This window comes from Xiphias gladius, chromosome 11 (assembly GCF_016859285.1).
Source record: "Xiphias gladius isolate SHS-SW01 ecotype Sanya breed wild chromosome 11, ASM1685928v1, whole genome shotgun sequence".
Classification (NCBI taxonomy): domain Eukaryota; kingdom Metazoa; phylum Chordata; class Actinopteri; order Istiophoriformes; family Xiphiidae; genus Xiphias; species Xiphias gladius.
Genome location: NC_053410.1, coordinates 12,046,008 through 12,061,795, shown reverse-complemented (window position 1 = coordinate 12,061,795; position 15,788 = coordinate 12,046,008). Strand labels below are relative to the sequence as shown.

At 39.6% G+C, this 15,788-nt stretch overlaps 1 protein-coding gene across 9 annotated transcripts in view; it reads left to right on the top strand.

Moving 5' to 3' along the window:
- Positions 1 to 15,788, top strand: part of LOC120796251 (protocadherin-15-like) — a 202,379-nt gene that overhangs the window by 157,137 nt on the left and 29,454 nt on the right. For all 9 annotated transcript variants that reach the window (XM_040138837.1, XM_040138838.1, XM_040138831.1 and 6 more), the window contains 3 exons: positions 9,246 to 9,355; positions 11,647 to 11,787; positions 14,747 to 14,874. In XM_040138837.1, coding sequence (XP_039994771.1) covers positions 9,246 to 9,355; positions 11,647 to 11,787; positions 14,747 to 14,874 — 379 coding nt within the window. The remainder of the gene's footprint in view (positions 1 to 9,245; positions 9,356 to 11,646; positions 11,788 to 14,746; positions 14,875 to 15,788) is intronic.

The following is a 15,788-nucleotide window of genomic DNA, read 5'->3' as shown; positions in this document are numbered from 1 at the left end:
ACAGAACTATCGGGGATAACAAGCACAACAGTGGAAATGTGAGAGACGAGTACAATTTAACGCTTCTTTTTACCCATATTTCAATATCCATGACTAACATATCCCTTTAATCGAATATGAGCACATTTAACAGTTAACAGGGCAAGAAAAATGCAGCCCCCTATGAACTGTGGTACAAAGCAGAAATTGAGCTACATGCATGAGTAATGAACACACTGAGATGGCTGACTGACAGAGAAAAAAAGGGAACATTTTTACCTGTTTGTCCAGACAATAAGCACAAAAAGGATGGCACTGAAGCATACTAAAGTAACATCGACATTAACTGTAAATAGTTTCTCAGACTAACGCACTAACGCACGGCTCTGTATGATTTAAGAACAAAATTCATATTTGATAGCGTGAAGTTGGCAGGTGATAAAATGGAAGTGGCTGAAAACAGAACAAATATGCATGCTACACATCAGCCAAAGTCCGCCATTCAGTGTAATTTGACCAAAATTTAATGGGTATGGTGTCGCAGTAATTTAAGCCTCACACGACCATCTCTGTAATCATACAGCCATCTTGATGACGGGAATGCTTGCAAGTTCTTAAACCTGGAATCTTTCCCATCTCTACCATCCACAACAAGTGAACATGGCATAAGAGGCATGAGACTGGGTACTCACCGCAAACATTCAAAAATAGTTTCTGTAACTTGTGGTTGCCAGTCCAACACAGTTTCTTTCACTTGTATTTCCTGCAGCCTTCTGCTAGTTAGAGAGGTACTAATTTGTTTCTGTGTATAAGGGCTCCAGGTGTTTTTGTGGTCGAATAGATCATTTGGGCATGAGCAATAATTAACCAGCAAAACATGCAGGATGGCATCAATGCCTACATGTCGCCGCGTGATATCATTTTGCAAGCCTCAGTGGCTGGCCCAGTTTGGACAACAAACTGGGATATGTGAAATGATATCCTGTGGGTTGACATGGCTTAGCTGGCACACAGTTAGTGGCTGCAGAGTAAATGTTGTTTCTCCAGGTTTGCGAATGCTTTCCATCTTGCCCCCCAGAGGACATTTTTTATAGTTACCCCTTTTTTTGTTTTGGAACTGAGAAAAAAAAGCCACCCTGTGAAAACAATGGAAATATGGGTCTGGTGTGGCAAGATAAATGATCAGAGGAATAGCTCAGGGAGGAACATGATCAGACCAGGGGTTGTAAATTTTTTTTTTTTTCGTTTTATAGAACACAATAGGTTAATGTGACTACTTGCTCAAACTTTACTCTATGTCAGAAGTGTTGGATTTCTGAGATATTTTGTTAGCACCAGAGCATTTTAAATCCTCTTAGCAAGTGTGAGTCTGCAGCTCATGAACATCATGTGCTAATATCTCCTAGTGTTGAATTTGGTTTGCATTTTGGTTTGCATTTTGGTTTAAATTTGGTGTGTGTGTGTGTGTGTGTGTGTGTGTGTGTGTGTGTGTGTGTGTGTGTGTGTGTGTGTGTGTGTGTGTGTATATATGTTTATGTATGTGTGTGTGTATGTATATGTATATGTATGTTTGTATATATATATATATATATATGTATATATATATATATATATATATATGTATGTATATTTCTAATATGCATAACTATATGTAATATATATATATATATATATATATATAAACACTTTATAAGATGGCGTATTTGATTTTCAATGGCAGTTGCTGTTGTGTGCTCCTTCATGATGTGTGCTCCTTCATGATGTGTTAATGCAATTTAATCAGTTCTTTCTGACACGCAGTATTAATGCAGTAACCACCATGGCATTGTGTGTGCCTCGTTGGATGTTCACAGGTGTTTGGTGTTTTTATGCCTCCGTGCCGTGGCCTGAGGCATTATGTTTTAGGGTTGTCTGTCCATCCATCCTTCCAATTCTCTTGAACATGATGTTTCAGGAACACCTTGAGGGAATTTCTTCAAATTTGGAACAAACGTCCACTTGGACTCTCAGATGAACTGATTAGATTTTGGTTGTCAAAGGTCAAGGTCACTGTGACCTCACGTCCATCCCATTCTTGTGAATGCAATATCTCAGGAACGCCTGGAGGAAATTTCATTACATCTGGCAGAAAAGTCCACTTGGACTCAAGGATGAACTGATTAGAACTTGGTGGTCGGTAATTATGATAAAAAAGCTTTTATGAAATTCCTTAAAATTCTTCACTACATATATTGTATGAGTCATGACAGACATGAATATAAACCACAATTTGGCTGGTTATATCCTGGGTGTGTTCAGGATCTCTAGTGCTTTTTTTAATCTGTCTTTCTCATTTACCCTATCTCCCTCCCTCAATTTCTCCATCCCTCTTCAGTCTTGCCAAACATAGCCTATAATCTTTAAAGTTCGACCTTCAGTCAATAACACACTACAGCTTAAACTCTAGAATAATATTACATTAAAGGAGCAGTGGCGCACTCCTTATCTGGGCATGAACTTTGATTTCAATGGGTTGCAGTGTTTAAAAAAAAAAAAAAAGGAAAATACATCGGACACGGCATGACATTTAGCACATAAATATTTTTAACAGCCTCAATTGCACAGTATGAATATCAATTTTTTTTTTCGAAAGCTAATTTTTTAAACTATTGTACATGTGATACAGTAAAGCCTTAGATTATTAAGATACAATACAGTTTCCATGTTACAGTTTAAATGCAATACTGAGGTATTCAGCTAGTCATTTTGAATGTTTAATACTCTAATTAAATTTGAAAATCTGTAATAAGATTGAGGTGAAAAGGCTATTTCCTGCATAAATTATGTCGTGTGAGTGAGCAAGCTTTGCCTCTGTTGTCAAAATCACTTAGAACGGTGGTCTTAATGGAGAACATGAGCTCTGAATTCACAGAAGTGTTTTTCCTTTTTGTCTGCTTGTGTTCGAGGAGGAGCTGAAATGCATTCTGTATGTGTAATTTAGTTTGAGTCAGAGGAGAATCTTGTTTGTCACTCTCCAAATTTGCTTCCAGGCAGGAGCAAACAAGTTAACACCTGAGTGATATAACAGCTAACTAACAAACTCTCAAGCACGTATCCACCTCAGCAGTCATCAAATTAGGTTGATTCATAATTTCTGAACGGAATGAGCAGTGTAACACGACCATCAGCAGTAAAGCAAAAATGTGCAGTCATTTGCAAGTCTGTACTTATGGGGCATTCGCACACTGTTTGTGCACATTACAGTTAAATGACTGATGTCTGCGTTTGTTGCTGTTCAGGATTTTTTTATGCAGCACTGCATCTGTACTTCCACACGAAACTTGCACTGAGCGAGGTCAATCCCCGTGTCTCCTGGGATATCCATCGCTGCTTCTTCAATCGGTGATGCAATGCATGAATGGAAAAGGGAGGGCGAGGTAGAAAGATAGTCAACGCAGCCCCTGTGGTGCACGACGAGGATTACACACCTCTACCTTGTCTCGTAAGCATCTCCCCACTGTTGGCCCTGGGGCAGAGTGCTCACTGACACCTGTGTGCCGCCCGTGCTTCTCAGTGGCTCGTCATTCACCCCCTCTCATGTTGACACCAGGACTCTCTGCTGCTGTTTGTAGACATGTCAGCATCTTCTGCTCCTCTCTCTCTCGCTGCCTGGATTGGATTTTTCCTCATCTGAATATGAAAGGAATTAAAAGTGGCTTTGGCCCTGCTCAGTGGTACAGGGTATTGCATTATGCATAATTGACTCTTGGAATTCAGTTACTACTTGACTCTTGAATACACAACTTATTTGCCTTCTCTGGTATATTCAAGTCTCAGTGTATCAGCCAGCTCATAAATGCCCCTCTTAATTATCACATATTGTCCTCAACTAACCGTTTAGATCATCATTTCACACATTTTATGTGCGCACAGTACATATTTCTAGTTTTCCTTCAATCTGCCATACTTACTGTATCTAACCTTTCTGTCATCTTTTCTGTTTACAGACGGATACACCTTTATACTAATCTGCACTCTTCATACACTTTCACAACCCCCTTCGCATTTCTCAGCAGTTTACAACCGTCAGGCAGGGCCACTTTGTATGGAAGTGACAAGATGTCAGTTCTTGCAGTTACACATTGCAGTCCGGTACTAACTCCGCACAGTCGTTCATACAGCACGGGGTCAGCACAGGTTATCCAGCCCTGTTCCGGACCAGAGTTTTACCAAAGCTTTCAGCCACTGAAGCTGAACGCTGAAAATAGTCAGTAGATGCGAGTATTTTTGAAATCTTTGGAGAAGCCCTCAAAATCTCTGGACAGAGTAACAAGGCCTCATGCGAGAACCACTTGTATGAAGAGATTTGTTCTTAAGGGGTACGTACAGTGTGAGTGATGTAAGAGAAATTGTCACCTGCCTAGATTTGTCTCTTAGGTACGTACGAAATTCCCAAGTGGTCCAGGCCTGGCGTATAAGTCACGCACAGATAAGTCTGCCTCTCTCCACGGGGAAGAAAACACTAATTTGACCTAAAATCATAATTCCTTAATCTGACACAAGATGCAATTTAAATATAATACAGAAATTTACTAAAATAGAATAAATAATGAAGACATACTTACTACAAAATTAACATTCACCATACAATATTATCATTGTCAGGGCTTGCCAATTTACTGAGGTTTTTTGGATTTTATGATATTTATTGGCATGTTTTGGCACAGCAACTTTTACAGATCAGTTGCTCACTCCGCCAGCTGCCTCAGGCTCTTTATGCAGGTCCCTGTCCAATATCACCCTCTGTTGCACCTGACAGTGAAAGGTCACGTACTGCAGGCTATTTTATTCTCTCGTCTAATATTTCTGTGACTCTCACATGACTACCTCTCACAATAGTAATGGACCACTTTGCATTGTAAAGACATTTTTCTTACTTCCTGTCAGACGATTCACTCCTCATTTCTGTCACAGAAAAGTACAGTGCTGCTCTGCGCTGCACTATTAATATTTTCCAATTGTGTCGGGTGCCTTAATGCAACTTTAACTCTTTGGTAATATTTTTGTAAATGAAACTTGCTCACAGATGGATGAGGGACGTCGCCTTATATGGCCATTTAAGGGCCGTTGATGTGCTAATGAGTGACCTGTAACACTCATACGAGCAGACCTCAGAAAAAGTAAGAGAGGTTTTGCAAATCAATATGAAAATGTTCTTGCTTGAGGCCCACTGAATGTGGAGTTTCAATGGCTAATGTCACAATGTATGAATGATCGGGTGGGGATTTTGAAAGGATCAAAAATAAGTATTTGGGGGGCGTTTTTTCCTTGTTTGGAGGGCCTATAAAACTCAGCTCCATTGGTTGGTGCTTGCTTCCACATCAGCTTCCATCAGGCTCCACACTAAGGCTCAGATTTGTTTTGGGGTTTTTTTTTGTTTTTTTTTTCTTGCTGCAGTAACTATCAAGAATGAGGCAAGCAGAAAAACAGGCTACACATGAGGCTGATACTATCTGGCTTTCACTTTAAATGGTGGACTCATTTTAAGCAAACGTAAGTACATCAGGCAATAGTAACAGTAGCATTGACTTTTTTTACAAAACTCTTTCTTACTTTGACAAAATAAATAAAAACTACTCTGTAAAATTTTACCAGATTGTTCACATCATCCACCCTGATAAATATTTTCTGTATCAAACCAACATTGCAGCAACCACTTAAAGTAATACCAAAAGGCCCCAACCCTGTTGAGCAAAAGCCTAAACAGCAAGTATCTGTGAAGATTCTCAGTCATACAGGTCATGGTCATCCAAGGAAGGGTGAATCAAGGGCAACTGGACTTGGTTTTAGATACTTGCAGACATTTTTTTCAGAACTAAAGAAACCTCTTTGATGAGAGGTGAAACATCTTCAAGTATCTACAACCATGTCCAGTTGCCTTTGATTCAAATTTTCATGGATGTACAGCAGGTACTTAACCTTTTGACCTAGTCTGCTTTGAATAGTCAAACATCAATTGAAAATGTTCTCGGTTACATGCGTCAGAAACAGGGTTGGTGTGTGAAACTTGTATTAGTGTCAACCACAGTCGCTTAGCAGCAAGAAGGTCGTTAGTGTGTGTCGAAAACGGTCTCATCTTGCCAATTACATCCCCACTTCTGGGCTGTTAATCTCAAGAACAGACAAAATGTTGCTGAAAGTGTATTAAAAGTGAAGGCACATACATTTAGTGACAACCACTGTGTCACCCTTGGTTACAGTGAATGGCACATTTAATTGACTGATTTAGAGTCACATGTTGGGCTCTGCTGCACCTGACCATGCTCACATTGCTTTAGGGCTTGCCTCTGTGTTTTTGTCAGCCGATTCCTGAACCAAACAGATAATCTACTTACAAGAGGCCACATTAATAAATACATTCCCATCCCTGTGGAGCATTGTGCGGCTTCATGTTCCTGGGTGCCACAGACACCGCAATTATTCAGTTACGGCCCAACAGCACACCTGGAGGGAAATTGAACAGAAGTCATTTAGTATTATCCAAACAGCACATTTTTCATGTGTCAATAACAGCACTGTATTTTTCCTGAGAGGCTTTGTGAGCACATGCAGTTCAGTCATTTTACTGCAGCATACACTCAACAATATTGGCTCTCAGTATGGTATGCTATGTCATTCTCTGTCCTCCAGGAGAATGGCTTGCATTTTCCAGAATTATTCTCAGTTCGACATGTCCTTGGGGATTGTTTTTCTCCTGAGACAGTAACTGTTGCCTCCAGGATGGATGGACGGATCTTTTTTACTCAGTGTCCTTCAAGAATGTACTGTTTTGCACCTTTGTTTGCCTCGGAAACTTTGAGAGAGGCAAACACATATTTTTTACAAACTGTTATACCTGCCAACTGTCTAAAGAGTTACTGAGTGTTTGTTGTACTCCAGTGAGCAGCGAAGACGGTGTCGTTTATTGTCTCAACGCTTGTGTATCCTTTAAGCAAATACACTTCTCTCTTTCTTTGTGAATACAGTTCTTCCTACACTTCAATCTTCACCCTGGGAAATTGGCTCAGTCTTCCTTGTGAAAGCTTTCACCACTGCAATCCTATAAGGGGGAGTTACTCTATAAAATAACAATCAACCCTGAAGGAAAACATAGGTGGACCGCGTTTGGGTTCTTAGGATAATTTTATTATTCATGTAGTCAAATGTGTTGGAACTTAGGGGTCAGCAAAAACATGGACTGGAGGTGTCTAATTGTCTGTGTAAATAACTTGGAATGCAATGATAGCGCCAACTCCCAAAAATACCCCGTAACACTGACATTGACTTTATAATAGAATCTGACTGTCACAGATTATGTAGTGACTAATACTCCCACAACGTTGTCACAGATTTCTTACCACTGCCGTGAATAATAGTCAACCCTTTAAATGAAAACTGCAAAAGAAGGCATACCACCATGCATGCACAAACACATACACACACACACACACACACACACCTCATATGCAGTGATGAAAGAATAAGTGAGAACGTAGTCACAGGATCACGAGAGGGTGTCACAGTGAGATGACATTATCAGCTTAAATCAGCCCTCACCGACATACTGCAAAGACAGGGTTTCCTGCTATATATGGCAGCTGTAATTTCTGTGGAGAGTGGTGGCAATCATATCTGCTGGATATGATTACACATTTTTATGTCTGATAGCCAAGTATAGTCATTAGCTGTTACACAGTCACACTTATCAGGGCAAAAACACCCATGTCTCTTCACAGTACAATTTTTGTGTTGCATTTGCTATCACATCTTTTGTTTGAATATTGTTTTCTTAACTGAAAATAGAACAGTCTGTCCAGCAGTTGAATTTTGTTTGAAAAAGTACTTTGGTCAAAGTTGCTCAAAGAACATCATATTCAAAGAATTTGATGAATTGATGTATACTGCAAATAAGCAAGTATAAAATCATTTATGGATGTACACTTTCACCAACTTAACAATACAAAGAAATCAGCATTTTTGGGTGCTTATCCATTTTTCTGTTCTATTCGACAGTGATCAGCCAAACATTATAACAGGATACCAGTTTTAATTTTGTGGCTGATCGGTATACTTTTAAGCAGCTTGTCCTAGTCAGGGTTTCAGCAGCAACAGGACCAGCAGAATAGCCTGAACATGTTTTAACCCAGCAAATTCCTAGAACTCCTCCCAGTGAAAACTGCAGCACTCTCAACAAGCTAAAAGATTCAAATTCGTATACTGGGTCTGCCCCGGGGTCTCCTCCCAGCAGATTGTTTCCGAAACACCTCCGCAGAAGGAAGCAGTCAGGAAGTGTCTCGACCAAGAGTCCAAAAAACCTCAGCTGGTTCCCCTCAACATAAAGGAGCAGCAAGTTGATAAAAAGGTTCTCTTGAATCACTGAGCTCCTTTCTTTATCACGTAGAGTGAGTCAAGCCATCCTGCAGAGAAACCTCATCTCAGCTGCTTGAAACTTCAGTCTCATTCTTGCAGTCACCACCCAAAGTTCACGACCATAGTTGAGAGTCAAAGCAAAGACTGAGCAGAAAAGTGAGAGCTTTGCTTCGTTACCACCACACTCAGATATAAAGCCGGGGGGGGTAAATGTGCTGTTCATTATCTGGAAACTTGAGTGACGTTAAGGGGAATGGTAAATCTACTGAAAGAAATGACAAGACAAATCAAAGCAAACTGAAATAATTGAAACAATAACTGGCTGGTGTTTAACAGTTTCAGATTAAACAAATTATTATTTTTAAGCCTATTATTTATTCAAAGTAGATTTGAAAAGTACAGACTCAGTAAGACTCGCCCAAACAGTGAATTCCTAAGAGAAAAAGGCAGGAAAAAAGATTATTTTTGCTAATAAAGTAAAAAAATATATATATATACCAAAATTACAGCACTTAACCTTACTGCTGCTATTAGTGGTTATGTAAATGGTTATATAACGTACCAAACGTTTACAGAGTCAGTGATTAATACACACTCTGTGCCGTGACAGTTCTGTATTGGATCTTTTTCATGCATTAAGTGAGAATTCAATGATTGAAATCAATCCCAACGATCAGTTTGAATTGATTCCAAAGATTATATTTTTTTCTCTTAAAATATATGTAGATATTCTGTGGCTTTTATGAAAACCTCTGTATTCATCTCAGCCCTTATTATACTGTACCTGTGATATTGGTCTTCCACTGGGTAAGGCATTCTCATTGACCCCCTCAAGTCCTAATACCATTTGTCTTATGATCTGTGTTCTTTCTTTCCAGGTTTCCTCCTGTTAGTGAGCTGGCTCCATTTGGCACACCAGTGGGGACAATTCTGGCTGCTGCTATCAATCAGACCATCTTTTACTCCATTGTGGCAGGAAATGAACGAGGTATGTGCTACAGATCATATCAATTAAGCCGACATTTCACAAACTCCAAATGAATGTTTTTTTACGTACAATGCAATATATATTTTGGTTCCCAAGATTCCCTGCCAAACACACTCACTCAAATTACGACATACGCTTTGTGTTTGAAGTACAAAGACCTCTTGTCCCTTTTTTTTTATTTATTTTTCTACATAAAGCAAAGATACTTTTGTGCCAGGGTGTCAGCATTTACACAGCCTTTTCTCTGACAACTGCAGATGTCCACAAACAACATTTTCATCGCAATATAGAAAACTGCAGATAAATATGTATTTTTACAATCATCAAAAGTTGCACAATCAGATTTTAAAATAACACTCCTGAAAAAGCTCCCAGATTATTTTGAAAATTGTTGGATGCATGTCATAGCAGCAGGTACTGTTGGTCTTTGTCTGGAGTAGAAAACACACTTTTGGCATACTTCACTCTGCTTTTCACACTTGTGCACCCTGGGAGAGAGAGAGCATCCGACAGGTGTGAAGTTAGCTCTGGTCTTGAAGCCAAAAGTAAGAGATGTACCTGTGATCTGGAGAGGGTGTAGAAGGAAGCTGTAGCCCCTTCCCCATATGTACCTCAAGTCCCCCTGAAAAGATCTTTGTCTGTAATGAAGAAACAGGAGCTAGAGTCGCTTTTTCTTAGATGCGCCTGGAAATTGCAAGCAGACCTAATAAGAGTTCTATAAATCTTCCTCCAGGCCCCATAACAGTAATCTTCTCAGGGAAAGCAAAAGCCTTCTGAAGCATGACCTTTTCATAATCAAAATCAGAAAAACTTTATAGATCCCTACAGGGAAATTGCTTTGTTATAATTGCTCAACATGCAATTAGGAAAGAGGAAGTAAATAATTACAAACTATTACAACGTAGCAATACTGATGGATACACAGTAAGTGAATAGAAAAGCAAAAGTAATGCGACATGTCCATTGTCACGTGATTGTAGTCCCCAGAAATCCTGAAGAAAGCACTGGGGTGCAGAGTCTGGATTCTCACAGTAACAGAGTGGATGACATCACATGTTGTTTGGTTAACTGAGTGGTGGATGTAAACAACAACCAATGTGGCGTGTGAGAACTCCCTGGGTATGTAGTATGGACGTAGCCCCACAGCTAACAGTTCAATGTCTGGAGTGCAGAAACGTTCCATCCTGTCTGCCCCGAACCATCTGAAAGACGTTGATGGTAGCAGTGGGATCCAGAGTACCTTCCTGCAGGCATGTCTCTGTGAAACACATTAACACCACACTCACAGAAGTCCCTCCAATTCTTCTCTAGGGCTGCTAGCTCATCCATCGTATTGTCCAGTGATCTCACGTTGCCCATGATGATAAAAGGAAGACGCACTACTCTCCATCAGTCTCTGTTGTCTGGACCCAGCTCTCATCCTACATCCCTTCATTCCTTCTCTGCATCCTCTGTGTCCTCCTCTGATTTCTGTAGGGGTGTCCGTTGTTACGGATGCCATGCCGGCCTGCTTCAGCACGATCAGCTAGTCCCTGATGTAAACAATGCGACTGTGGAGTTGCTGCGTAACAGTAGCAAAGCTGAATGAAAACGCATAACACTCACACTCACTACAATGTAATCCTCGATGAAAGAAACAGACCAGATCTCTCACTACTAGCATATTTAGAGAGAGCACAGATTAAAATAAGTTGCTAGTAAAAATTTAACAAGTATGTCAAAACATGAAAGCTAAAAGTTGGAAAAATCAGACAACACAGCGGAGCATCTGCAACAGGCTGCATGCACGCTCGGCACATGCGCACAAAAAAAAAAACAGCCATAGAGGAGTAAGGATCAGTCCGTGCCATTGAAAGGGGAAAAAATCAGCCAGAAGTATTGGAATTTTTTTCCTATGTCCTGTTAGAATCCACAATTTAAGCTGTCTCATCGGAATGTATAATGCTGTTTTTGTGTGATTTCCTCATGGTCCAGCGACTGCTCTCATGAAGCTGCCACTCACTACAGACCATTATTTTGATTGTTTTCTATAGCATGTGTGAAGATTGCCAACTGCTTAAGCGTCTAGATAATTGAACTCCACATTTTAGCAAGTGCCAAAAATGCTTCATTTAGTTCTTCACTTAATGAACAGTTAGCCAGAAAGAGAAAATGTCCTCAGGCGGTATGTATAAATGCTCTCAGTTGTTATACCTGAAGAGTGGCATTTAAACTATATTCACCTGGAGATGTGTAGTGCCAGGAGTGCTTTTTACCAGTTTGTCATGTGCTGTGATTTTGTTTGGATCCAGGCCACTTTCAGGTGAACAACAGGACAGGCGTCATCTCCACAGCTAAACCCCTGGATTATGAAAATGTGACCAGCTATGTCCTCCGGGTCCAGGCAGACTCGATGGTGGTTGTCATGTCCAATCTGCGTGTGCCTTCCAAAAGTAAGTAATAAACGGGTGAATGTGTAGCTCGAGTTTTAGGAAATCAGTGCTGAAATTATGTTTCATGTGGTTCCATGTGTTGTATTTATATTTTATCATAATCCCTCACTGTGACAGATTATGATTAAATACAAATGTAGAAATTCTCCCACAGCCTATTTTTATCTTCCATATTTATTTTCACAATCATTTACTGTATGTGTGGACTATAACCTGCATATTTCTGCCATACAAGGGCCATGCCTAAGAAAGATATAAAAAATCCCAGAAATATTAAACATGCTCTCTCTATGCATTGGCAAACTCAGATGTGCTGTTAAAATCCAGTCTACCACAGAAGCTCAATGATCTTGGTTTACTACAGTATCATTATACACCTTTTACATATTAAATCCATTTGTGCTACCTGCACTGTTAGGCTGCCAATCTGGATTAAAACAAGTAAAAACGGTGTGTCACAGTGTGTACTGTTACCTTTCTTCGCTGCACTGATCCATTTGTATACTTGGTGGCGGTTTTGCTGCAGCCGGTGATTATTTGTTCTGTTTCACACTCCATTCAACATCAAGCTGATTCTAAATTGACTAAAGTAATACTGTATTCGGTGGTTTTCGTGTCCAGCTCAGCAGCTTCTTTTTCAAAGCATGTTGGAAAAGAAGCTTGTCTGACCGCTGTGATATTTAGAAATACTCTTTGCTTTTGCTGCTAGTACTATGAAAAGTTGAATATGAACATGTAATATATGTATGGAGATCTGACCATGACTTTCAATCATGTTGATTACTAAAATACCCTTAAAAAAGTGATTTATTTCTACCTTCAAAGCAGCATGTTCGTCCAACAATATCATAAATCCTTAAAAATGTTGTGTCCAAATTTGTCGCAAGGATCTAACAATCAGAAATAGCCCATTTGTTTTAATTTAGGTAGACCACTCCCATAACAAGGGTTGGTCACAAAACATTAATTATAGCAAATTCTCAGTTAATAAAGCTTCTGTGCGTTCCCATTCCATACCTCACTCTCAATACATTTGAATAACCAGTGACCTACTCTACCTGCTTCTTTCCTTCTCACACCATCTGTCAGTCACATACTAGTGACGGCAATTACAAGTACACAATACTGACACACACACACACATCACTTATCTGATAGCTGTGAAGTCGAGGACTCTTTCTCACACAAGGAAGAGAGAAGCTTAACTGGCATCTTCAGGCTCAACCTCGTTTGGCAGAAACATCTCGCCTCTCATTAAGGGTTCCTTTATGTTTTAATTATCAGAGCATTAGTGGACTGATTTGTCAAATAGATTATCTTAGCGCCGTTAGGACTCATGCACTGTGTATGTAATGCACATGGCCTATATATAGACACATATACATACTCAGACATCCATATGTACATGCATAATAATAATAAGACTAGATTTAATTAAACATATTTTCAAAATGATAATGGACTCATAGGCACACTCAAGGCAGCAATACCTTAGCAGCAATACCTCCTCTTAGTGGACCCGTCTCTCTCATGCATCTCTATGAGTGTGCGTGAGAGTGAGAGAGGAAGGAGGGAAGGGGAACGGGGGGCAAATTTAGTATTAAATTACAGAATTTTCTGCCTCCTTTCCCCTTTTCTTTCTCACCGTGTTTCTTCTAACTCCATGGAAATTCTCGCTGCTCGATTCTTGGCTGCCCTTCAAAATATTATTCCCAATAATGGTCAAAATGCTTGCCTATTAAACTGTCAGAGCTGTTTAATGATGGTATTGTCATGCTCCAAGTTGTGGAGAAAACAAACTTCTCAATAATACAGTAAAAGATGTGAGATAAAAATCATTTAAAAATAATGGCTTAGAAGGCAAGGTTTTATCATCATTTTTATTATTTCGCAAAGCCATGTTTCACTCAGAGTGTGAGTGTTATCACTAATTGCTTGGTAGATAAAATGCAAACTGGCTCAGTTGTTTTCCTGATCTACTTATCGGGGCCAGAGAAAAGTCATCAACATACTTCAGACTCAGTTTTTCTCAAATCAGAGTATTTGCTGTAATCAAAACATGATCAACCTCCCAATTACCGACTCAAAGTTGTGAGCTACACCAAAATAGCTTTTCATACTGTTTCATTAGAAACAGGTTGAGTTAGGCCTAAAGGAATACATGATTACAAAACTACTTGAATAGTTATTGCAGTGCAGCTGAAAATTCTAGCTAAATGAACGGGGGTTTTCCAGAACCCACTCAGTCAAGCTTTGGTCAAAATGAAATTAAGCAAACACCTTTTCTATTTGGAGTAAGTTTCAGGCAGATTTCAAAAGCTAGGTGAATCTTATTCCTCAGTTTCATAATATATAAAAATTGCTTTCAAAACTGGTTTAAAAAAAACACTCATCCTCAGATGTTTAAAAAAAAGTATTACTTTGTGATAAAAGCATAATTTTATTTAAAATTGGTGAAGGCTAGCCAATAGCATCTTGTTTGAAAAAGCTTTGTTGGCATTCTGTGATGTTTTCAGTAACAGCAAAATATTTTGGGAAATGGTTTCAAGCTCTTTTGAAGCTGTGGACCAGCTGATGACCATGAAAAAATGATATTGACATTACAATTTTGAGACTAAATTGTGCAGCATTTGATCAACGCCAGTTCGGGTGACTTCAGAGATAAGTTTATTCACCAGTTAGTGGCCATGATGATATAAACTTTGTGGGCTTGTGTGTCCCAATTCCTATTTTGTGAGGGTGCAGCAAGCCTTCGTTATCAGATGCTTGAATAGGTACACTGAAGTACACAGACTGGTGCTAAATGCTATATGTTTGTTTTTGTTTAATATGAATTGACAAAAGTTTTGTAGGTTTTATACTATTCTAGATACATGCTAGATCTGTGTTTATGGCTAAAATAGATAATTTTCCACAGGACTTGAGTGTATTCAAATCCTGTGCTGTTTGCTTTTTGCAGCCAACACAGCCAAGGTGTTTATTGAGGTGCAGGATGAGAATGACCACCCTCCCATCTTCTCCAGGAAGCTGTACATAGGCGGCGTGACAGAGGACACCAAGATCTTCAGTTCTGTGCTCAAAATAGAGGTAAGAAAGATCTGGTCTTTGTTTTTGTTGGTTGTTGGTTTTTGCGTCAGCATACATGGAAACATGCTGGAACTAAAAAAAGGGCCTGAGTCTGATCCCATTTCTTCAACACTTACCCTGCAGCCATAGTGGGAGAATTCATCTGATCTGCTCTCCGAGTTTCATCTCCTCCCCTTATCACTCGCTACATCTCTACCTCAATTTCACTCTGCCCACTGTCTGCCTGTCCACGAGCAGGTGGGATCAGCGCGAGCTGATCAGTGTAATCCCAGTATGTTTACAGATGCATGGCTGGATATCCTGTCTGACTATCAACATGCTCTGCCAAGGAGGTTTCACTCCACATCCTGTGTCCTGCACTGTATGTCTATTTTCTGCATGCGTGGGTGAGTGTTAGTGTATACTTAGGCTTGTGTTTGTGTACAGAGCAATGGTGAACCATTGCCTGAAATGCCTACCTAAAATGATAGCTTTCACAATTTTTGTGTTTTGTTGGGTTTGTGTTTCAAGTTTTAATCATTTGGTCTCTCATTTGTAACTGAAGTATATATTATTTTACAGCCATGTTAGGGTGTAATTTCCACTGGGGATGGGGGGGGTCATCTCATGCTTACTCTCCAAAATCCTATTTTTGTCCCCTTCACTCATTTTCTGAGCTGATAAATTATTATTATTACCATCCGCACTTTCTGGAATTTTGTTTGCCCTGGGCTTTGCCTTTCAGGCAGCATACAGCCTGCCCTAACTCTATGGTGGAACTACTACCTGCGGGGAGTATTCAGAGTTGAAAAAAGGTACTGCCAACGTTGTTAATCGGGTAGAATTTTTATTTACAGTTAACATTCTTCTAAAAAAATTCTAGATTTTGAACAACAGTCAAAAACAAGACAGTAAAGCACAGAACTCTTTGTAGT